Source organism: Lasiosphaeria miniovina, assembly GCF_030549165.1.
Source record: "Lasiosphaeria miniovina strain SMH2392-1A chromosome Unknown B0T26scaffold_3, whole genome shotgun sequence".
Lineage (NCBI taxonomy): Eukaryota > Fungi > Ascomycota > Sordariomycetes > Sordariales > Lasiosphaeriaceae > Lasiosphaeria > Lasiosphaeria miniovina.
Window position 1 is genome coordinate 865317 of NW_026848222.1, and position 22786 is coordinate 888102.

The following is a 22786-nucleotide window of genomic DNA, read 5'->3' on the forward strand; positions in this document are numbered from 1 at the left end:
GCACCGAGCCGCCCAGCCATAGCTCCCCACTTTTAGGTACCTCCTGGAGCTTATCCATTGGCCGCGTGCTACCACTCGGAAGCATAATGCACCGTCTTTCCGGTCATCACCCATTCGTAACCACCCCCACTTGGTTCCCGGCCGCGCCGTCTCTGGCTCTAGCCTCTCCTCACCTTGGCAATTCCTCGATAGCGCAGCGTGCAACCTGAAGACCACAGCTGTGATCAGTTATGGCGAGCCCAGTAAAAACGGCACTGGCGAAGAGAGCGGACATCGCAGCATTCGCCAAGTACCCACCTGCTCTACGTGCTCATTGGCCCATACTACCAACTGCCACGTAGTGCATATGGATACCTAAGTAAGCCTCCCTTTGGACTAGGTGTCTTGCGTCAGCCGTGGATGGAGGGGATGTAACGTGGTGATGAAGCTTGACACAAAAAAAACATGTTTCAAGACGGGAATGAGGGTCTTCTGTGACTCCATATTCTATTCTGATAATAACCCCAGCTATCTTCAATCTTGGTCGAGTCGACGTCTGCATAGCCTCTTTTAATCGGCTGGCTAACTAGAGTTTGAGGGTCCACCGCGCCGTGGTTGAGTCACTATTCCTCCTCCCCGACTCCCTTCCGCCCTGGTCTGCGTTTCTACGAAACTTTGCCGCGCCGTACGGCATCTTCATTGTTCAAGGTGCAGCCTCGTGATTCTCGACGCCCTCGATCGCCGGAACCCACGCCGGCCGTGTCCGGGTGAAGATCGCGTTATCAGGCTTCATCTCCAACCTAACACCTCAACTATCAGTACAGCCACGACCCAGAATACCCGCTTGCTGTCAGAAAAAACTTACCCTTCGTCGAGAAGACTGGTTCTGATCAAAAGCAGATTGCTGCTTTTCGCGGCGTCTGGAACGGTCCAGAGCTGGGCTCCGCATGTCTTGCAGAAGGTCTTGTCCTTGCCCTTGCCGCTCGTGGTGTTGGTGAAGGTGTATGTTGCGACGCGATCCTGGCCGGACTCAAACGTGACATCCTTTCCCGCGAACACGGCCATCTGGGGGTCGGTTGTTAGATGCATGATTCTGCGTCCTTGGGGCTGAGATGGCCCAAAACTCACAATCTGGCTGTTTCCGCCCGACCCTTTGCGGCAGTGCCCACAGTAGCATTCGGTAATGCCCATGGGGCCTGAAGAGACGGTAAAGCGAACTCCGTCACAGAGGCATGAGCCGTGGTAAGGGGCCGACATTTTCGAGACGGATGGTCGAGAGACGAAGAAGTTGAAGCTGGGTGGGTTTAACTGTATGGGTTTAGCTGGGTGAGTTGAGCTGGGCGGGCAACTTGGGGCGAATGATGAGACTGATAACGTGCGGTATGAAGGGCGAATAGCGAAGAATATATACTTGCAGAATCAGAGTGATCCGCGGCACCAAAACTTGGCAATTGACTGGCTCGGCAAATCCCACGATAACAGTCCAGTCATAACTCTTCATACACGCAACATGCGGGGTTCTTTCCAGAAGATGCAGGCTGTCAGCCCGCGCGCCCTTCCCTGATTCCAATTTGCTTCATAATCCACGCCGCCCGTGGGGAGAGGTAAGACACCGAGCGCCCTTCAAAAGCGGTCACCGAGTGGGTCGGGTTTGGAATCATTGGCATGTTTCTGCGAATTGAGGCGTCTTCAGAGTCTCTCAGAGGTTTAACAAATGATGTTTCCTGTAATCTCCGGCATTAGACACCACCGATAACTAATCATGATTGCTCGCCACGCATGGCGGCTGACTGATATCTGCGCATTGATTCTGCATAATACCCCTTTCGTCTTTTCTCTCTCCTTTTCGGAAATCCAGGACCCAACACTCCCGCAGCTTACGGCTTCACCGCCCAACTGCACATCACAGAACCCCGACGCAACAGTACGTGTTCGCGAGCAGCCTCGTGCAGTCGGCCCGCGCATAGGGGTTCCAGGCAATGAGCTGCTCGGGCGAGACGCGGTACCTCGCCGCGATGTTGACGCACGTGTCTCCCGGCTGGACGAGGTAGAAGGTCTTGCAGTTGTCGACCATGCCGGGTTGGTACGGTGCGGGCGTCGCGATGCCGTTGCCGCCGCGGGTCGGCGTCGGCGCCGCCGCCGTAACGCTGACGAGCGACACCACCGTGACCTGCACCGTCGCCGTCACGATGCTCGTCTGCGTCACCGGCACGGCCACCGTGACCGGTACCGTGACCGGCACCGTGACCGGCACCGTGACCACTGACGTGAGGAGGGGCGTCCTGCTCGGCCCTAGCGTCTGCCGCCCGACTCCGCCCGCGATGCAGAACGACTCGTTTGTCGGCAGGCTATCGCACGGCAGGCGGACGGACGGGTTCTGCTTCTTGTCAGTGCTACCTGTCCATCACGTCTGCGCACTGCAGGAGAAGAACGCACCCATCGTTTGAAGTCATCCATCGACACTCCAAACACGTCTTCAATGTCCTGGCAGGCCCATGTGCCGTCGTTGTCCAGCCACCATGCGCAGTACTTAGTCGTGCTCGGGTCGTAGGGGAATTTCGGGATCGCGTTCAGCTGGGCCCGCCGGAGGTTGGTGCTCGCCGCGCTGGCCAGGCTGGAGGCCGCAAGGGCAAAGGAGAGGATGGCGGTGAGCGACATCATGTTTGTTGCTGTGCCTTCATGTCTGCTGCGCGAAACACTTGAACCTCACCGGCGAAGAAGGGAGAGGGGACGAACGGGCTTGGCTGGGCATGTTGCATAGATATCTGCGAAGGCCTGGTCCGGTCTTTCTTTATTTCCCCGCATGCTGCTCGTATATTGGGAGAGGCTGTTATTAAATCATTCCGTGGTTAGGGCTGCTGGAGCCACCTCCGTCCGTCCCAAGTTGGTCCCCATTCGGCATTCCAGGCCTCAAGTATGCAGGGTCTCCAGCAAAACTCGGAGTATTTGCAGCTTGGCATGCAATATCTCGAAGTCCTATGACGATCCAGGAATGCCTTTGTAGATTGCGGCGCATGATGGTTGCATTCTGCCGCCACATCTGGCTTATGCCGGGGCTGTTCAGCCTCGGCCTTCGACACCGTGTTGGACATTGCCCAATCAAAAAACATCAAGGTTTTGGCCAGATGGGGTCCTTCCCAACTTTCAAGGTGGTCGGCATTTGGAAACCTGGTTCACTGCTCATCTAAAAAATTGCTCAGTCGGCCACAATGCGTGGTGGGAGAGCAGTGTGCTCTCAAGGACGAACGTGCAGTTCTAGGTTTAACGTAACTAGCTTACCCTATTAATCACCATGGCTTGACGGTGATGTAGTGAACCAGATACTACCAAATGTGCCGGTACTAGTGTCTTAGGACTTGACCTCTACCCACCTTAGATGTGGCTCCGTCTTTTCTATCATCACTCCTCCAGGATCCCACCAACAAGTACCCCTTTCACCCTAAATGCTCTCGTAAATATAATTAAATCACTTCCAGCTCTCCCTCCTGTACGACGCAGGATATAATATTCCTTCCAGCACTTTGACGGCTCCCTAACGATGCCCTATTCCGTTACGACTAACTGGCTAGATGCCTTGCCTTGCCTTGGCTAGATGTCTTACCTTGGCTAGGTGTCTTACCTTGGCTTATGCTGCGGGCGCTATGTCGATGGGCAACGCGGGCGACATGGTCGGCAGCCAGCCTCTGCCCCAGGAGCACAGCGTAACCGTGTCTTCGCCAGCAGCGCGGGCGAGGAAGGTGAACGTGACTCGAGACCCCGACTGAGTCGACGAGAGGAACAGCGCTTTCTGTAACGAGGCACACACGAAAGTGAGTTTCAAGGAGCCAGCAAAAGTTGACTGGTGGACTGGATCCCTGGCACTTACGTTGCCGTGCACTTCGACGTTGCAGGACATGGTGTCATTCTTGTCCTAAATGCCACGCAATATTCCAACATCGTTAGCAAGGCCTGGGACTTGATTTTGGTGCGGAAGTACTACATGCAAGCAACGCAGTGGAAAGCAAGCACCAGACTAACCCATCCGTCCGTCACAATGTCAAACGTCCTGCCCACGGGCGCGGAGCCGACGACCAGGATGTCGAGGCTGGGGCTGTTGGGGGCGGGGAAGCGGTTGATGAACGCCTGCAGCTTGCTCGCGGCGTCGGCGGCGGCGCTCGTCGACGTGCAGCCAATCTCGACAAAGAACGACCCCTGCGCCCACAGCAGCACGGCGCTGCCAGCGTCCGTCGAGGCCAGGCGGCGCGCGCTGTCGACTCTGGGCCCGCTGGCGAACCCGGCCGACTGTTTCCAGGCGCCCGCGATCCACGGCACACGGTCCGGGTTGCTCGTGGACTGCACGCCGAGCCGGTTGAGGTGCTCCTGGGCGCGGGCGAACAGGTTGGGCGGCACCGACGACACGGCGCAGGATGTTACCTTCAGCGTCAGGACGCCGTTAGCACCGACGGCGACGCACCAGGACTTGCGCACTCCGTCGTTGGTGACCGTCACGTTGGGGCTGGTGACTTGCTGGTCGGGGAACATGGCGAGAACGAAGCTGTTCAGGTCGGAGTCGGGGGCGTCGGAGCCAGGTGTTGACTCGCGGTAGATTTCGGGATGCGTCACGATGGACCCGACGCCGCTCCAGCTCTCCGGGCTCCCCTGGCTGCCCATCTGAAGTTGGTGTGCCATTGTTCCCTCTGGTCTGTTCTCTTTCCACCACGCGGCCCAGGCGTCGGGGCTGACCTTGTACAGTGCGGTGGCGTCGTCGATGGAGTGTTCCAGGTACTTCCGAAGCGTCTGCGTTGCCGCGTTGGGGCCGGTGGCTGGCCGCGTGGTTGCGTCGAGGACGTACGGGTCTCCGCCAATTTCCCTGTACATGGTTACGAAGACATGGCTGTTGAATCCGGTGCGATCGTAATCGTCAATGCCGCAGATCCATTGGGGGTTGGCCCCCTGCGGCCCGCACAAGGGGTTATTCGTGTATTCACGACCTATCAGGTGTGCAGTGTTGATGTACCCAAACGGGTTTTTGTACTTCATATGGAACTGCTTGTCAACGGGTGTCATTCCCAGCGGCAGGATGGCCTGCATCAGTGCGGCGAGGTCGTAGCAGTTGATGACATGCGTCTCCTTTTCCTCACAGTCGTCGGCCCACTGATCGAGGAACAGGCGGCGGTCCTTAGAACTAGAGTCCCAGTAGTGGCAGCTGCCGTCGTTGAAAGAGTCGTGGGAGATGGACGACTGGAAGTGCAGCTTTTCGGTCACATACGTGAGCCAGCCGTCTGCGTTATCGGAAATCCATCTTGACAGTGCTGCGTCGTCCAAGGTCTTGATGTCGGGGTCTGAGACCATCAGACGGAGCGGCAGCAGAAATTTCCGACACAGCTTGACCGGGATGCCGCGCTGGAGAAACGAGGGTAGGGCAGGCGACGAGACGAAGTAGAACTCGACGGGGACTTGCGCCTGGAGATCGACGCGTGCATTCCCAAAGCTGGGGACGGTGACGGACCAGTGGATGGTCCCCCGCATGCCCCACGGCATGTTCTGGCGCATCTTCACCAGCTTCACGTCGATCGTCTCGCCCTGGGCAGCGGGTGAGAAGGCGACAGGTTCGGTGCAGGGTGTCGATTCAATGGCGGAATCATGAGGCTGGAAAAAGCCCTGGAGGGTCGCCGAGACATCATCTAGCTGGTTGCCGACAAGGCCAGGCCAGCCCATGTGGTCGACGTGAACCGTGAGGCCTAAGCTATCTAAGTCCATGACGGCAGCAGGTGTTGGTGCCCGGGAAGACACTGGAAAACTGGTACTTTTGACGCCAAAGAACATGTGCATTCTTCCATCGACAGCGTTGTAAACGGGCAGGACCGAGCGGCCTGACGTGATTCTGTCAACCACACCGCATGGGCGGTAGGCGTCAGAGTTCCAGTCGAACCTGGCAAAGTCGTGCTTGTAGTCGATATTGCCAGACATGATGGGTCTCGATGTGTCGTGCCCGCGGGAGATTCGTAGAGAGTGCGGGATAACCCGGATGGCAGTCGCTGGCGTCAACTGTCACTTGAGTTGAGGCTCGTTAGCGCCTTGGTTGAATATTTGATCGACAAGGAAGGAAAAGGGAAAGATTTGAAGTGTTGGCGGCTGACCATGGCGATAGATATAATGTGTGTCTGGGAAATGCATCGGCCACAGGCGTCGCATGTGGCCTGGGCCCGGGAACACCGGCCGTGTTTGTTCGCCCGAAAGAGGTTAGAAAAAGGTTGAGAGGAATGAAAATGGCGCGTCGAGGCCAAGCTGACTCTGCAGGGCGGGGTTGGAGCCCAAGATCAATAAATGCTGTATTGGGCCACTGGGGCTCGGCCCTGCATATTGGGTCGCATGTGGCCCGTCACCGCAGCACACAGAGCGGAGCTGTTGGGATACCATGATGGTCTTGCTGGCCATTGAGTTGTGGTTGGAGGTTGGCTCTTGATAGTGTGGTATTTGGTAGACATTTCACCAGTTTAAAGTCTGCTGCATCGACTCTCACTTGAGTCTACCTAATCCAGGTGGTTGAACAGTCCTGAGTGCCCCAGCGTATATTTATAATTACCTTAACTGACCGCAGTCCTAAATGAAGCACACAATTCGCCAATTAATCGCAGAGAGTCTTTGGCTTCAAAATTGATGCTGGGAAGTTGATATTCGAGGAATAGAACCGTAAATGTTCTTGAGGTCGAATACAAGTAATCCCGGTGTAACCCTTCCCACACGCGGCAAACCAGTGAACCCTCTAATTAGTTGACTAATTGGCTGTCTGAGATGGTCTCAGTCGCCACGGCTCTGCGAGTCTGCGATCGATTTAATGCACATTATCCATGATCGCACACAATACAAAATAACAAGAACAACTCTAACAAGTTCGCGGCGAACCCCAACGGTTCCAAACGCCGTCCTCCAACACCTTGCCATGCGCCAGAACAAGGAATCCAACTCCAGCACGACATCCCAATGAACCTCGGCTCATCCAAGGATACCAGGCAGGCATATACACTCCCCAGAAAACCCCAAATCGCCAAATCCAGCCAACCAATCTTTCCCTTATTCTAGATCCGGAGAGAAAGTCCCAGCCAAACCACTCTCCGTCACTCCTCGTTGCAAAGAAACATGTCGAAATCATCTGGCACCCAGTCCTCGGGCATCTCCACGGTCGAGCAATTATACATGCGGCGCGGGGGCGGCGGGTACTCGAACGCCGCTCGACACTCTCCTACTCTGTCCCGCAGTATGTGGGGGGCGTAGCCGGGAGAGCGCCAGCGCTTGGAGGCTCGCTCGCTATGTTGGCCGAATCCGTCGGCGGGACATCCCCTCTTAAGCGCCTTCCCTCCAGAAGTCGCACTCCCAGAGCCAATAGCAGCGAACTCCTCGTTCAGTGTATCGTCTGGCGACAGCGAGAAGCGCGGCGGCGGCGAGACTGATACCACGGGGAAGACGAGCGGCGACGCGAATTCCGGGTGCGGCGCGAATGTCACGCTTTTTTTCTGCGGTGACGACGACGACGACGCGTTCGTATTCGCAGGAGGAGGAGCCGCGGCGCCATTGGCAGGACAGGCAGCGGCGGTATTACTGAGGGGGCTTTGGGGATGGCTGCCGTTGGTGTCGCCTGGGCGCTGCTTCAGGACGCCCTTCATGGCGTCATCATTCTTGTTGCCGGCCCGTGGTGATTCTGCGTAAGAGGCTGGTGTACTTATTATTGCTGTAGGTACTGCGAAGTGCTGGGTTGGTGTGACGAGAACTGGCGGGCGCGGCGCAATGACGGGAGAAGCTGATGGACCGACAGCTGTGATGCCGACGGCAGGCACGAAGCGAGGCTCAGTGGTAGGCGGAAAGGTCGGCGGCGGCGGACGTGAAGAAGGTGCGGGCGGCACAACGGCTTCACCTGCCGCCTTCTTGGGGGAGACGCTCCTCGAACGGCGCGAAGCGGATTTAGCGACCGGGCGAAGCAGCGGGACATTAACGCCGTTAGGTGCGACGAAGGGGTTCGCTGGCGCTGTCACTAGAGGGTTGGCTGGTCCAAGGCCAACAGAAGAAGAAGAAGAAAACGGGGCTGCAATCGTCGATAAAGGCATGGGCCCTGGTACGGGCGCAAGAAGAGGCCTGATAAACGCAGCTGGGTCGGGCATTACGGATGTCGTGGAAGAGTGTGGGTATCCTTCGAAAATGGGCTGGCCGAAGCTGTCGCAGACGCGCGTGTGCAGCGCCGGGATGGTTTGGTCCATGATGGACACGGCGCGCTCTGGTGAGTCGGCAGTAGGAGGAGGGGAGGGTGTGGCGCCTTTTCTCTCGCCGAAAAGATAGGCTTCGTAGATGCTTTCCGTGATAAAGCTATCGACAATGTGCTGCGTGATGAGCTGGCCGGTGGAGCTCTGCATCTCCCTGGTCAGAGCCGGCCACGTCCACGGACTCACCGATGTCCAGCCCCCCATCATCCTGACGAGGGCGTGCACTTCGTCCTCGCCCAGGTCCTGGCCGTCGTCGCGCGCCACCAGCACGTCGCCGACGTGGTCGTTGTAGTACTCGGCCAGGAAGGTGCCGAACTCGGCCGGGGTCTTGCCGCTAACGTTCATCATTAGGCTACGCGCCCGCGAGTTGGTGCTGCCCATAGGCGAGATCTTGTGCCACGAGTTCATGCGCGTCGAGATGGGTGGCGGGAGCCTGAAGAGGCGTAGCGGCACGCCGACGCGCGCTGACGCCAGGCTGAGCGCGCCCGCTTTGGGACCGTACAGGCCGCGGATTGGGTGCAGGTGGTCGATCATGAGCGACGACACGGGCGGCTGGGGTGTGCCGAAGTCAGAGATGCTCGCGTCGCACCGGATGACGACGCCGCGGACGGCCGGCTGCTGCGGCAGCGTGTGGGTGTTCATGTAGCCGTTCATGGCCGGGTCGTAGCGGTGGCCGTACCACGTGAAGAAGTCCATGACGTCGCGGTAGTCGGCCATGGTCACGTCCTCGGCCACGTCGGTGCCCGTCTGGCACCGCACCGCCAGCACGCCGTTGGTCCATGGGTACTGCGGCACGCACCCGGCGTCGTTCATGGCGACAAAGGACGAGATGAGGCTCCTGTTGGCCAGCACCTTGGCGTCTGGGGTCGTCTTGACCACCTTCAAGTCGAAAGGCAAGCGCCGCCCCGTCATGTAGTTGTACTCGGCCGTGATAGTTGTCATGCTCGAGACGGCGGCCATACCGAAGAACTCGCCTTGCCGTTCGACGAGTTGGCTCCCCCAGCCGAGGCGGTCGACAAACACAACGTTGGCGCGCGGCATCATGCCCGGAAAGAAAAAGGCGCGCTGGCCACCCGCAGGACGGTTCTTGTCCGCGACCGAGTACTTGGAGCTGCGGGATGGAGGAAGCGTTAGCGTGGGCCCGGGCCAAAATTATACACGGCGGCGGAATGTAAAGATTCGTACCAGAGCTGGCGATGGCCAGCTATCGTGTTCTCCTGCACGCACCGGTCGGAGCAGAATAATGCCCCGCGGCACTGGCTGCAGATCAAGCGGCCGTTGGGGAAGGCCGCGTCGTGGCAGTTGGCGCAGTGGTTCTCCTCGGCTCTCAGCAGCGAGGGCGTCTTGGTTATCTTCGAGCGAGGGCCCTCCCGCACGAGGATGGTCTTGGCTCCGGAAAACCAGCTCATTGTGGCGATTGTGTGCTAATGTCACGCAAGGTAGTCAGTCAACTGTTGCCGGTGTAAACGCGGGCATCGGTCATTGGGCAGGGGTTAGAGAGGCTCGGGTGTACCTGTGAAGGCTGGTTCTGGTGTTGTGCTAGTTACAAGGTTTGAGAGAGAGAGAGAGAGAGAGAGATATGTGCAGAAAGAGTGCGGATTTGAACGGCTGGGTTTCGAGGGCAATTAAGCAGAAGAAGACATGAGAGGATGAAAAAATGCTAGAAGAGGTTTCCATTGAAGTCTTGCTACTCAGGGATGCTATTGTGATGGTTGGAGAGAGGGAAAGAGGCGTGCTTGGAAAGATGGAAAGAATGACTTTACAAGTTTGACTTTGGAGGGAAACACAGAGGGGCGAGCGCGCTTTTGCGGGAGGATCAGGAAAGCGACTTGTTTTCATGATGCTGGTCTAGAATTAAAGCTGGGGGTTTGAAAGCATTTGCAAAATAGAGGTGTACTTACCAGTCGTACTCGAGAGGTTGCGCGCTACTGTTGGGGAGAGGAAGAGGGAGGGGTTTGTGCGAGAAGATGGAAATTTGCAGTACTCGATTTAGGAAGGGAGGTTTTAAAAGACAGTGCTAAAAAGAAACTCACTTGCCAGATCTACTATTCGATGTGATTCGAAAGTGAAGGGGAGCTGACGGTCAGGTGGGTGGAATCTGACCGGGCAACGGCGCTGTTCCTGGACAAGTCGGGAAACTATGCCAGACGAAAAGAACAATAGCGAAAACATGGGAACAATAGAAGGACCGATGATAGAGCCCATCGGGCGAAAGTCGAGACATGGACTGTTGGCAGAACAAGCACAAAGCAACAGTAAAATATCAAGTCATAGGCCTAGGGATGGCCGTTTAAATGAGAAATGAACTAGCAATGCCAGTGTTTCTACTTGGGGTCGCATCTAGGTTGGCGGCAATTAAAGAGGTCAATATTATGATAGGCTAGTGAGACGCACAATTATCGGACGGCCTACCTGCGTAAGTATAATTAGATGCGGAATAGAATGCAGCAGCCGACAAGGTCCTATACGAGGATATATGGAAGTTTAGGTATTCTTTCTGTAGTGCAGGCAAATGACTAAGAACACTCACAAACTACTTTGGTTGCTTTTGACGCTCGCTAAGGCAAACTAACATAGAGATTGGCTGCACTCCTTTAACAGAGCTGACGGGCGTGCTACGGAAGGAGAATCGACAGTCATCATTATTATCTAAGAAATCATGAATAATTGCGCTCAATTATCATCCCCCTCCCCACCCGATCACTCAGGCTAGGCGATAACTTTTTACACCAAAATACTACAACTTTGAACAACCGTACCATGGTCAATTGTGAAGCTATTTACAAATAAAACATAAAAAAATGTAGCTAATTAGTCGCTCAATCCACATATTGTACCAGCACCCTGGTTGCACGCCCTGATCTGGTCATTCTTGCAGGTGGAATGTCGTCATCTGCAGCGTCATCCTCGTCGTCTTCGTCATCCACCTCTTCCGCTTGCGGCTCTGCTTGAGCCGCATTTTGAGCCTCAACTTGAGGCTCTGCAGGAGCCTCGCCACCCATTAGTATGGTAGCCAAAGTGATGAACCGTTTATTTGGCCTCTAGGGCTTCGATTCGTGCCTGCCTGCTTCAAAACTAACTCGGCTTGAAGCCTGTCAACTGCTCGGCGGCCTTTTTGAACTTCATTCTTGTGCCTGGACTAGCCCCTTTGCTCATATCTATTATCTGGCGGCCTGACACGGGGGTATCAGGGACTTCAGGGAGGGCTGTTAGGAAGCAGAGATATATATTGTTGTGGAAGCAGGGAGTCGTGAACTTGTCCTTTTACAATAATGTGAGACTGTAGGCTCAAAGAAAGCGTAGGCTTCATATCTTACCGTTGTATGGCTGTTGTGGCCATCAAAAATAAGGAGGTCTTTTCCTTTAAAAATGATGCCTGGATCAAGCAATCTGCCGTCTACACTGACGTATTCGATTATAGTAGACCAGCCACGGCCCTAGTCACTTTTGAGATATGTTCTTCTAGTCTCTGAGCTCCCCAAGACTAAATAGTCAAGCCCTATGTAGAATTAGCCGTAGAAAACATCATGCAGACTCATTTCTCACCAAAGCCCGCCATAATTCCGGCCTTATCGACGTTAAAAGTGAGCTTAGGCCTGACCCAGCTGTATTATTTCTCTCTAATGTCAAAATACCAGTTGACGGCTTTGGGAGTGAAGCCATTGAATCGAGCGGCTTCCATTCTTTTGCCTATTTTGGCTTTTATCTCGGGATTACGGGCTTTGAAGCCCTCAATCCACTTTTCCCTAGGACTTCTTTATCCCCCTTTTTTACAAGTAGTGTTCTGACAATACTACATACTTGCGAATGGCTAGGGACATAGCCGAGGCTCTCTTGACGAAGAATCCATTGAATGACCCGCTTTTCTTCTTCAGCCGTAAGGCGACGATGCGGCTGACCAGCCTCATCTGTGGGGAGCATTTCTTTGAGTCTGTCGTTCAATGTTGTGTACGGTATACCGTGTTTTTGAGCAGATTTTCGAATCAAAAGCTTATTACCTGTGACATTAAAGTATGCATAAATCATATCGTCTTCGGTATAGGTAGACATGTTGGTGGTACAACACAATACACACTCAGAGATAGGGGGGAAAGAAGTCCAGGAATCTACAAGGACGCTAATTTGCAATTATTTTGCGACGGTGTAGCGTAAGGAGAGCTTGTGGGGAAGCAAATCTAAATTAAAATTAAAGTTCATGCAATTAACTAACCAAATCTACTTTTTACTTGTGAATAGCTTTGCAATTGACCATTCTACGGTTGTTCAAAGATGTGGTGTTTTGGTGAAAAAGGTGATCGCCTGGCCTGGGTGATCGGGTTGGGGGGAGGGGGATGGTACCTCGGCATACAGATGTTCCTTTTCGCGCTAGCTAGATTAAAGGCGACCTAGCTTGATTGAGTTTGTTCTAGAGCCTAGTCTAATTATTTTTTGGCAACCTATCCTGTCTTCATTTTCTATTTACAGTTGTGGGACGTCGGTAATTATGCCAAGCTGTTGGCTTTGTGGCCTGCATTTACATTAATCTTATAATACGCGACTGTTTCTTACGCAACGTCAACCAAGAAACTCCATGCACCACGAGCGTTTCGGACGTTATATACGCCTGAAATAATATCACTTTTTCCAGAGAGGTGGGAGAATACTAGGGGTGATATTCTGTGCTGTTTCTTTCTCAGCTCATCGGCATCCTCAGCCACCTCAATCTCCGACAAATACAATTGCAAAGGTTACAATTTGCGGAACTAGAATACACGTATCGCATTGCATTTCATTACACAAAGGACTGGCTAAGGGGAATAAGCATTAATCCCAATCTAGGTATGTATTAGCCGCCCCAAACACTCTATATAGCTGTCGTCCGTCGCCGTCGCTTTCTGCTCGCGCAGCTAAATAATCTCCAATGACAAAATGAGCCCAGTTAAACTCCAAGCAATGCTCGCGCCAATATGTAATCAGCTCCTAGAGCCAAGAGAGGCGTGTGTAAATTCCAGCCCCGGCAGAAAATCATGCCCCAAACGCCCGAATATTACCACCTTCGACAACCATGTATGATCAGTTGACGATAATGCGACGGACCTGGTGCTCCTTCTCCTTGGGCACCGTGACTTTCAGGACACCGTTATTAAAGCCCGCCGAGAGGCCGTCCGCGTCGACGCGCCCGGGGAAAGTGAACGTGCGTGCGAACTCGCCAATGAACACGCGCTCGCGTGGTTTGCTTTCGCTCCGCTGTTGCTGCTGCGCGGGGGCTGGCTGCTGGGCTTGTGTTGGTGTGGCGGGCGTGGCAATCTCTGACTTTGGCGTCTGCGTGGGAGTGGGGACAGACGTGCTGCTTGTGGGCGCGCTCACGCTGACGTAGTCGTCATCCTCGTCGTCGTCTGCGCCGTCCTCGACCGTCGCCTGGTAGTGCTTTGTGGGGCTCTGAGGCTCGGGCGCTTCGACTGCGGGCGCCCCGGCGGCGGCTGGCTCAGGCTTGCTCTCGGCCGGTGTATGCTCGACCCGGCCGCGGATGACCAGGGTCTGCTCTTCAGTCAGGTCGACCTGGAGGTTGTCGCGCTCGACCCCCGGGAGCCTGGCGTACAGCTCGTAGGCTGTCTCGGTCTCGCGCACGGCAAATCTGGGCTGAAATGGTGCGACATGTTGGACGGGCCGCCGGATACGCAGGGGTCGTTGCACTTGCTGGGCGTAGATGTCGAGGTCGCTGAGGAGCTGAGAGAGCGGGTCAACGCTCATTGCTGGTCGGCGAGCCGGACCGCAGTGGAAGGGCACTGAAACGAGGGAAAACATCTTGTCTTGGAGATTTGGGGATTTCTGGTTGTTGCTGAGTCAACTTGAGTGTTGGAGCTGAAGGACCTGAGAGAGCAGATGGAGCTGAGAGAACAGATGGAGCTAGAAGTTCAAGAGAGTTTCCAAGGCTGATGCTGTTCAGGGCGATCTTGGTTGTTCTGTGCTGAAAAGGGAAAAAAAAAGAGCTGGTGAGCGGGCAAGAACAAAGGTTTATATGCCATGATGAATTACTGTACACGTATTCAGGAGAGCTACCTAAAGTCATTGATGAATAAACTCATGCCATCTGGAGAGTGCTGGACAGTTCCAGTTGGCTTGCAAATGGTGCTTGGCGGCTTGCAAATAGTGCTTGGCATTGGATTGCGAATCAGCGCGAACCTTCCGGAACTTTCAAGAACAAATTATTCCCGCTAGGCCGGATTAGATTTAGTGTTTGTTAAGCGAGCCTGTTGCAGATGACTCAGCAGTGACGAGCAGATTTCAGTCAACCCTAACCCTCAAATACGTTCATTGAGCTTTACCCATTGATAACCTGGTACATATCGTTGGAAGTCATATCAACTTAAGTCTCAGATATCTGAAATTAAGGGTTATGATTTGCTTGTTAAATGAACTCCCCGACATCTTGGCGGCTATCAACTCTTTCCGGACCAGCTCTGTGCCCTTCTCCTTGTGAACGCGCCACTCAGCCACAGTCTAGCGATGCCTCCCTGCTGATGCACAGCACAGACCTTTGGTTTTGGTGTGTGCGGCCACCGCGACGCGAAATCCAATCTTGCATCAAACTTTGCCCATCTGCGCGCACCCTTTGCCCGTTTCCGCCTTTGATTCGTTCCCGTGGAGAGTTCAGTCTGCAATGTCAAGTCGGGTTTACCGAACCGATGGCCAAGTTCCCGCCAACGTACGATCAAATTGAGGGGGCCCTAAAGGCCTTCATTGACTCCATCGACCCAGATGCCGTCTGCAGCTTGGCTTCCCTGCACAATTCGTCCAAGAACTGCCGCATGTTTCGAGATGCGGCGAGCGGCAGCTATAACGTCTGTTACTTCGTCGAGTTTGACGACGGTACCCAGTGGGTTGTAAGGATTCCGCTTGAACCTTGCATTTCGAATGTCTGGGACAAAGTCCAGAGCGAAGTGGCTACGATCCGGTGAGTAAGTCAGGTGGTCTGCTTATGGAACACCCCTAGATTTGGAACAAGGTTTGTCATCAAGGACTTGCCGCTCGCCACCCAACTCACCTATTTCAATCACTTGCAACTCAACCAATTCTGCTTCAATACTTATCTTCTTTTCTCCATTCAATTGAGAAATGAAAGATGAAGCGATATACTTAGTTGGATTTGCAGAATGCGCTGGAAGAGTATGCAGAAACCGGCTTACTCCGTAGCTCTGCTGAAAATCACGGCATCCCCCCTACTACTCTCTTTAATCGGGTTCGTGGTTCCGAGCCAGCCTCCAAGGCCCAAATTATTAATCAAAAGCTTTCTCCGGCTATGGAAGAACGCTTAACCGAATGGATTCTATTCCAAGGGTCGCTCGGTCACCCTCCAACCCACGCCCAAATTCGGAAACTAGCTAGAAGAATGCTCGAAGATAACGAGACCCTCGGAAAACGCTGGACTAGCCGGTTTTTGGCTAGAAATCCATCTATTTCTACAATTAGGCCTCGGAGAATCCATGCAAACCGTGCTGATCGAGCCTGTGAGGCCGTTATCCGGCCTTGGTTTGACTATTTGAAGCCTCCAGGCGTGGAGGCTATTCCAGCCAAGCATAGGTATAATATGGATGAAACTGGCATTGCTTCTGGCATTGGAGATAACGGCCTGGTTGTTGGATCTAAGGAAAGAAAGAAATTCCAGAAAAAGAAGAAAGGAGACCGAATTTGGACCTCGATTATCGAATGTATTTCCGCTGACGGCCGGTATTTGAACCCAGTCGTCATTTTCAAAGGTGGAAGCCTTCAACAACAATGGTATCCACGCGATTTACAGCCATTTAAGGGCTGGAAGTGGAAACCCACTGAAAACGGCTGGTCTGACGATGATACTACCGTCGCATGGCTCCGCAATATCTTTCTTCCAGAGACTCGGCCAGCTACCCCCTCGGAGAAGCGCCTCCTTATTTTAGATGGCCACGGTAGTCATACCACCGAAGAATTCATGTGGCTAGCCTTTTCTAATAACGTACAATTGTTATTTCTACCAGCCCACACCTCCCACGTTCTCCAGCCCCTGGATTTATCGGTTTTCGGCCCTCTAAAAGCCCGGTACAGAGCCAAGCATAACGAGGTTGTTTCCGGCTTCGACTGTTGCTGAAAAGAGGGCCTTCCTAGAATGCTACCGGCAAGCCAGGGTCTATGGAATGACTGAATCTAATATCAAAGCCGGCTGGAAAGCTACAGGCCTCTGGCCAGTCAGCCTCAGGAAGCCCCTAAGCAACGGCCTTGTTATTAAGAATTCTAACGGCGACGTTGGTCAACTGACCTCTACGGTTTCTATAGACCTTCAAGAGGTCCATAACCCCATTCTAAATAAGAATTCGGAGGGCCGGCCTATATGGTTTACCCCTAAAAAGCCGAAGGATTTCCGTATTCAGGGGCAGGTTTTTCTAGCCGGCCAGAAACGGACTGCCAACGACCGACTTTTCATACGCAAGGCCGCAAAAGCCTTCGATTACGTGGTTTTCCAACTAGCCAATACGGCGCATCAATTGGAGGCTGCAGAAAAAAGCCTAGAACGCACAAGAGGCCGAAAGAGAAGGAAGGTCCAAGTCGACCCTAATACGCAGTTCGCTGGAATTGAGGAGGTTCGTGCCTCACAGAGAGAGGCTGGCAGAGATGATCTTAGTTATTCTGAAAGAGAAGAATCAGGAGAATCCGATACTAAAGACTTCATCATTGTAGCTAATTAATTGACAAAGTTGTTGGCAATTGAAGTTTGTGGTGTTGTGCGGGGTCCGATTCAGGGGCTGTTCCATAGGCAGGGGTGTTCCAAAAGTCCCCCACCTGACTTAAGAGTTGATCTCCCTGCCCTCCGACCGACCGGGCCTAACCTAGCGGTAGCTACCTCCAAGCCGAGACTACGATTCCCGTACCTAATATCTACGCCTTCGGCCGCGGTGGGGCCGTTGACAAGAACCCCACTGGGCACGCCTACATCATCCAGAGCTATATCCCCGGCGAGACGCTGAATCTTCTGACTCTTAGGAAGATGACCGTGGATTAGAGGATACCATTTAACTCGGAGCTTGTCGACTTTTTCGCTTAGTTGCGCCAGCAAGAGTTCCCATGTGGGGGCTCCTTGATGTCAGACCCCGATGGCGGGACTACCCCTCTTGTCAGCCCCTTGCTGTCTATGCAGCTAAACGAACTGCAACTCGAAAACCGCGACTTAAACATCCAGCCGGCCACATTCGCATCCGCCACTAACTTTGCCTTCCATCAATAACACCTCCTAGATGAGAGTTTGAAGCTCCCGTACTACAAGTTCTCTCAAGACACTGCAGAGCATCACATATTTGGCATGGAAGACCTCAAGAAGAGGTTATCTGACCATATCGACGACCACGGCCCCTTTGTGCTGAGTCATACCGATTTCCGCCCGTCCAATATCATAGTTGACGAGAACATGCATATTAAAAGCATAATCGATTGGTAATGGGCAGGTACAGTGCCACGCCAGTTCTTCCTGCCGCCTACATGGATTGCAAGCCTCCCTCCGGACAAGGTAGCGGGAGTGGAATTCAAGGTCGAGTACATCTGGTTCCGCGACGCCCTTATAGAGGCTACATCTGAGCGTTGCCGGCAGCTTGCCTCCGAATGGGACCGGAGACTCCCGAGACGAATCGACTTGCCTTTGGCCGTCACGCTCCAACACTCTAGTTGTTTTGTCAACATGTACTATAAGGGCATCTTTCCGCACTTTCACAAGGGTTCTCAGGAGGACGTAATCAGAGAGTTCTTCGGGAGCGACGGCAAGGACGGCAAGTTCTCCCTAGAAGTTCAACAACGATTGAGCAACTCCAAACGGTACGCTCAATATCTAGATGAGAATGGGCTCGCTCCAAGCAGGGAGGGGAAAGAAGACCAGGGACCTGGTGAGCCGCCCAAGGGGTAATATTAGGAGGTACAACTTATTCGTATTCAAGCTTATAACACTGCATCCTGAGCTCCTGGAGTGCGGGTACACCTCTTACCTCAACACTCTTGCTCTCCTAGACGATCCTTCTCCTCCTACAGTTGCTCGAGTGAGTGCAGCGACACGTTATCAAGGTCCTTCTCTAGTTTCTCAAGCTCTCCTTTCCAGATCTCCAGCTCCTCTCCCGCCTTGTCGATTGCTTCCTCAATCTCCTCGATCCTGTCCTGGGCCTTTGTAAGCGATTCAGCGATATCGGTAGTCTCGTCTCGGCTTCCTTGCCTCTTCTCCCTCGATCGCGATGAGCTTCGCGACATCATCTGCAGGAGACTGGGGTCGACGCTGGCCACAAGGTCATTTTGGACCTGCAGCTCGTCCCTCAACTTGACAATCGACTCCTTCTGTTCAACCACCTCCTTCTTGTCCTTGTACGCCATTATCGCCTCGATCTTGTTGTCGATCTCCGCGATCTCCTTCAGCCTGTCTTCGATGGTTGTCATTGCGGCGGAGGCTAGTTTAGTTTGCTAGACATGTAACGCTAGAACCTAGAACCGTACTAAGTGTCTAATGTTGTACCTGGCAAGGATAATGCAATGTAGACAAGGCGCGAACGGAAGAGCAGTCAAGGTAGCTACCGTGCTGTCGATGCCGTGACAAGACAAAATGCCTGGCGAAGACACTGTATAATATCTTCTACCCGCTTTCCCAAGATATATCAGGCTGGCGGTGGTGTGAATTGACTGGTGCCCCGCTGCCATGCAGAAGCGCCACCGCCCGATCAACGTTACATAGCAGCATTGTGCTGTAAGGCCATATTCTCCCTCGTGTGAGAGGGGGTGGTAGGCCTGCACAAAACCATCAGGAGGTGAATTCAAGCTCTTCTGTATCATTATCACGAGATAGGTAAGAGGTAGCACAGGTGAGCTGAACTTGTGTTTTTGCTCCTGGTACAGTAGGCGCCATTAATGTTGAAAATAGCGACCAGCCGAGTGGGAGATGAAGATGGCACCTATCCTATGGTTCGCATATACCAAGATATCAGCAGTATCCCTTGTCTAGTTCATTTAAGCTTAAGTGTGTAGAGGCTGCATAAAAAGGGGGCTTCACGTCATTTTTTATCCTCACATGTCTGGTTAGAACTTCTAAGCACTAAGATGTTAAATAATAAAGCTTGATGTGGTTTCTAATTTTCAAGCCGGAAACACACGAGAGAAGATCAGTACCAGTTTAAGGAGCCCGGCTGACTACACCATAAAGAGTCATTTAATGACAGCAAAAAATCGTTCCGACTTACGGCCAGAAGCCTTGAGCTGGAACAACGGTATTTTAATCAGGGCCCAAGCCTGCCAAACATTGACGGAACATTTTTTTGAGAATTGGAAGAGGAATATAAAGCAGCCAAAGTGTAATACGCATTAAAAGACTCTACGCGCTTGATGTGTAGCGGTGAAAACCCTAGTCGCTAATCAGTCAATGTATTCGATCAATAGTCTTCATATTCGATGCCCTACTCTCTCTAGACTAGTCATTTATGCCAGTGTTGATGAACTGCTACGTTCCACGTAATGAAAAATCATAAAATCGGTGGCTCATCAGTAACGAGCCGCGACTAATATCACGGCTCGTTAGTAACAAGTCGTTACCAAAAAAAAACGCATGATAAGCGGGCGCATGATAAAAGAGCCGGATGCAGATACTGTTGCGAAGCGATCACATGAAACCCGTTTTAGCCCTGAGACACGAAGATCTTGCGCCAAAAATGGACATGGGGGTTCGATCACCCAGCAAGAATTTCCATCCCTCCCAGGCTCCCAGCAATTGGCAATTGCCTAAAAAGAGATAAAAAAGGCTTGGCATCCTTCCCATGGACCTTCTGGTGGAGTATATCGCAACAAAACCTGTCCGTCTGAACTTGCTGAGCAATGTTTACCTGGTGGAGCATCCTCATAGCGGGTGAGTACCATACTATCACCTCCAAACACACAATGCGCGCCTGCCTTACCTAGTCCCCTCATGAAAACACTGCTGACAGTTTGGCACCCGTAGCAGCGCTGGCGCGGCCGTGTAGGGCCGCCGCCAACAACACAAACACAACCGATGCCGTCGCGCTCCGCATCATGCCCGTCGGGGCGTCGGTCACTTTCGGCGTGGGCTCTACAACGGGCGACAGCTACCGCAAGGACCTGCGGGACACGCTGACGCAGGCCGGCCACGCGGTGAACATGGTGGGGTCGCACAAGAACGGGCGCTTTGCCGACAACGACGTGGAGGCAACGTCGGGGTTCGTGATCGCGCAGATCACGCGCGCCGCAGAAGCATCCGCGCCCAAGTTCCTGCCGAACCTGGTGCTGCTCGAGGCCGGGACCAACGACTGCAACAGCGGCAAGATCGTCTCGACGGCCGGGGCCAATGTGTCGGCACTGGTGGGGCGGCTGTTCGCGCTCAGCCCGGGCGCGACGGTGGTGATGGCGACGCTGCTGGCCAACAAGGTGGCCGCGCAGGACGCGTGCCGCGTTGATGTTAACCGGCAGTATAGCGCCGTAGCAGCGGCCATGGCGCAGCAGCAGGCGCGCTTTGTGCTCGTCGACATGCGCGGCCCCGACGCGCCGACGACGGCCGACCTCAACGACACGCGCCACCCCAACGACGCCGGATACGTCAAGATGGCTGCCGTCTGGAGCCAGGGTGTTCAACAGGCCCTCGCAAAGGGGTTCTTGAGCCCGCCGGCGGATAACGGGATCCCGTTGGACGGAGGGGACGGCACCGCCACCACTCCCGCCGCAGCCGTCGTGAGTGGGGCGGCGAAGACCACGGGACAAGCCGTGCACGCCTCTGCGGCTACGACTTTGTCTGGGAGTGGTCTCGCCGCTTTTTCGGCCTTTGCGTGTGCGGTGGCCGCCTTCTTCGCGGGTGCGTTAGCTCTCATGTAATTAATCGCGTTGCAATCGTGGAAAGAACCCTCCTTGGCCGCTGGCTAGCTGCACTATTATTGTATTGCCTAGGTATGTAATGAGTTTGGGTATGCCGTCTGTCAAGCGTGACAACCCGGGCGGGATCTGGAACTTGCTGCTTACCGTCGATGCTCCAACCTCGAGTTGAGAAGATATACTCGGTACGGAGGAATAAAAGCAAAATTCTCGGAACCTAGATATCTATCGCTTTTACAAAGTAAGTATAGAACTTGCTGTTGTGACCGCCGAATTTGGCAGGACAATGCAGCCGTCTTCGGGGGCCTCGACAGCGCGGGACGCTGGGTCATAGCCAGGCCCTTGGTACTCACCGCGGGCTAGCGCCCTCCAATCAATTCATAATTAATATATGTTTTCTGAATGAGGTTAGAACTTCCAATTCATCAGGCCTAGCATGAAACGCATCTCAAAGAGGTCGACAGGATTGATGATAATGTTAAGAAAGACGATAAGGATGGAGTAATCACTGCCCACTCCAGCAGCTCAGTCCAAGTACTCCCAGTCGTGAAACAGAGGATTTATCAATTATCGCCACTCTCCTCGCCACTGGATAGCACTATGAAAATGAGGCTTTCTAGCAGAGCTAGAAAGCAGAAAAAGGAAGAGAGACAGAGACAGAACCATTGATAACCACACCACCTCTATGTGGCTAAACCAGATTCCATTTCACTAGTCACCCACAATAGTGGCTATTGCGAATGACCTTGTCATTCCAACAGCTGCAGATCAGAGACTCTATAAGGCAGCAGAATCTAACAGACCTACTTCAGTTCCCAGAATTCCCGAAACTCTTCCTAAATCTTCCGTGTTCTTAACCCATCGAATAACTAGAACTTCAGCACAAAATATACCCGCCAAGTCAAGGATACTTCGGAAGAGAAGCGTCATAAGTAATCTGTCAGAAAGAAGGCCATTTCGGTGACCATCTACGGCCACCTCGGCGACCATTACGGCCACCTCGGTGACACTAAACAACAAGTATAAGAATAAGGTGTCTGGCATGCCACAAAAGACACATCAATCAATCTACATCGTTTTCTCCCCATATCACATGCAGTGCAGTACTTCTGACATAATCCAGAAGTTATGATATCGGGACTTGAATGCCGCTGTCGATGCAACCCTAATTACTGGTTTCCTAGTCGCATGCTGGACAAATCTGTCGTCCTTGTTTCCATGACAAATCTGTCGTCCTTGTTTTCATGACTGCCAGTCGTATATATGACAAACCTGAGAAGAGAAAATTTTTGTAGTAGTGAAGGGGGCAATAGTGTTGAAATCGTAATGCTGGATTCGGGTAAAATCCGTTTCCCTCTTCCCTCAGAAGCATCCATATCTCTTCCAGTTCGACGAGCTCAGAAGAGCCATAACGTGGGGAAGACATTTCTGAGATATTTTCTGATTCTTCCTTTGGTAAAATGACTTTTTTTTCAGTTGTCGAACAAAAGGCTGACGTCGACGATATACCACTCGTGGCCTCTGCGGGAATGTGTTCGTGTTAACAGTTTCTATTCTCTACTGAGAATACCACGGTTTTAGTATCAGATCCGGGGACGTTGATCCAGTAATAAAAAAGAAGTCGCAGTCAAAATCGACGGGAAATGTGTATGCTTTTCCCCTTCGCTAGATTGCCAAGATTTCGCCGTTCTCACCGTCGACATATTTCCAGAAAGTTTCGTGGAACA

The 22786-nt window shown here is 53.2% G+C and overlaps 8 protein-coding genes across 8 annotated transcripts; 2 read left to right on the forward strand and 6 right to left on the reverse strand.

Moving 5' to 3' along the window:
- Window positions 1-682: 682 nt before the first annotated feature.
- B0T26DRAFT_749315 (Mss4-like protein) lies at window positions 683-1236 on the reverse strand (the record flags this gene model as incomplete). Its single annotated transcript, XM_060445085.1, has 3 exons — window positions 683-779; window positions 845-1044; window positions 1108-1236. The coding sequence occupies 3 exons, from the start codon at window positions 1234-1236 to the stop codon at window positions 683-685; spliced, it is 426 nt and encodes a 141-aa protein (XP_060297766.1).
- Window positions 1237-1882: 646 nt separating this feature from the next.
- On the reverse strand, window positions 1883-2128 carry B0T26DRAFT_641927 (uncharacterized protein; the record flags this gene model as incomplete). Its single annotated transcript, XM_060437392.1, has 1 exon — window positions 1883-2128. A coding segment is annotated over one exon (246 nt), but the record flags the coding sequence as incomplete, so codon positions are not given.
- A 1218-nt stretch (window positions 2129-3346) lies between these two features.
- Window positions 3347-6230, reverse strand: B0T26DRAFT_193885 (uncharacterized protein). The gene is made up of 3 exons (XM_060433702.1): window positions 3997-6230; window positions 3845-3889; window positions 3347-3766 (listed from the first exon to the last, which is right to left on the reverse strand). Exons 1-3 carry the CDS (start codon window positions 5926-5928, stop codon window positions 3605-3607), a joined length of 2139 nt encoding a protein of 712 aa, XP_060297768.1. The 5' UTR covers window positions 5929-6230; the 3' UTR covers window positions 3347-3604.
- Window positions 6231-7076: 846 nt separating this feature from the next.
- B0T26DRAFT_673618 (uncharacterized protein) lies at window positions 7077-9622 on the reverse strand (the record flags this gene model as incomplete). Its single annotated transcript, XM_060439621.1, has 3 exons — window positions 7077-7657; window positions 7871-9324; window positions 9441-9622. 3 exons carry the CDS (start codon window positions 9620-9622, stop codon window positions 7077-7079), a joined length of 2217 nt encoding a protein of 738 aa, XP_060297769.1.
- Window positions 9623-13265: 3643 nt separating this feature from the next.
- B0T26DRAFT_642821 (HSP20-like chaperone) lies at window positions 13266-13943 on the reverse strand (the record flags this gene model as incomplete). Its single annotated transcript, XM_060437478.1, has 2 exons — window positions 13266-13505; window positions 13566-13943. The coding sequence occupies 2 exons, from the start codon at window positions 13941-13943 to the stop codon at window positions 13266-13268; spliced, it is 618 nt and encodes a 205-aa protein (XP_060297770.1).
- Window positions 13944-14541: 598 nt separating this feature from the next.
- On the forward strand, window positions 14542-15238 carry B0T26DRAFT_700441 (uncharacterized protein). The gene has a single exon (XM_060441544.1). It carries the CDS (start codon window positions 14606-14608, stop codon window positions 15149-15151), a length of 546 nt encoding a protein of 181 aa, XP_060297771.1. The 5' UTR covers window positions 14542-14605; the 3' UTR covers window positions 15152-15238.
- A 2992-nt stretch (window positions 15239-18230) lies between these two features.
- B0T26DRAFT_749320 (uncharacterized protein) lies at window positions 18231-18632 on the reverse strand (the record flags this gene model as incomplete). The annotated part of the gene is made up of 1 exon (XM_060445086.1): window positions 18231-18632. The coding sequence occupies one exon, from the start codon at window positions 18630-18632 to the stop codon at window positions 18231-18233; it is 402 nt and encodes a 133-aa protein (XP_060297772.1).
- Window positions 18633-20249: 1617 nt separating this feature from the next.
- Window positions 20250-21231, forward strand: B0T26DRAFT_739244 (GDSL-like Lipase/Acylhydrolase; the record flags this gene model as incomplete). Its single annotated transcript, XM_060443682.1, has 2 exons — window positions 20250-20875; window positions 21135-21231. 2 exons carry the CDS (start codon window positions 20250-20252, stop codon window positions 21229-21231), a joined length of 723 nt encoding a protein of 240 aa, XP_060297773.1.
- Window positions 21232-22786: the final 1555 nt, after the last annotated feature.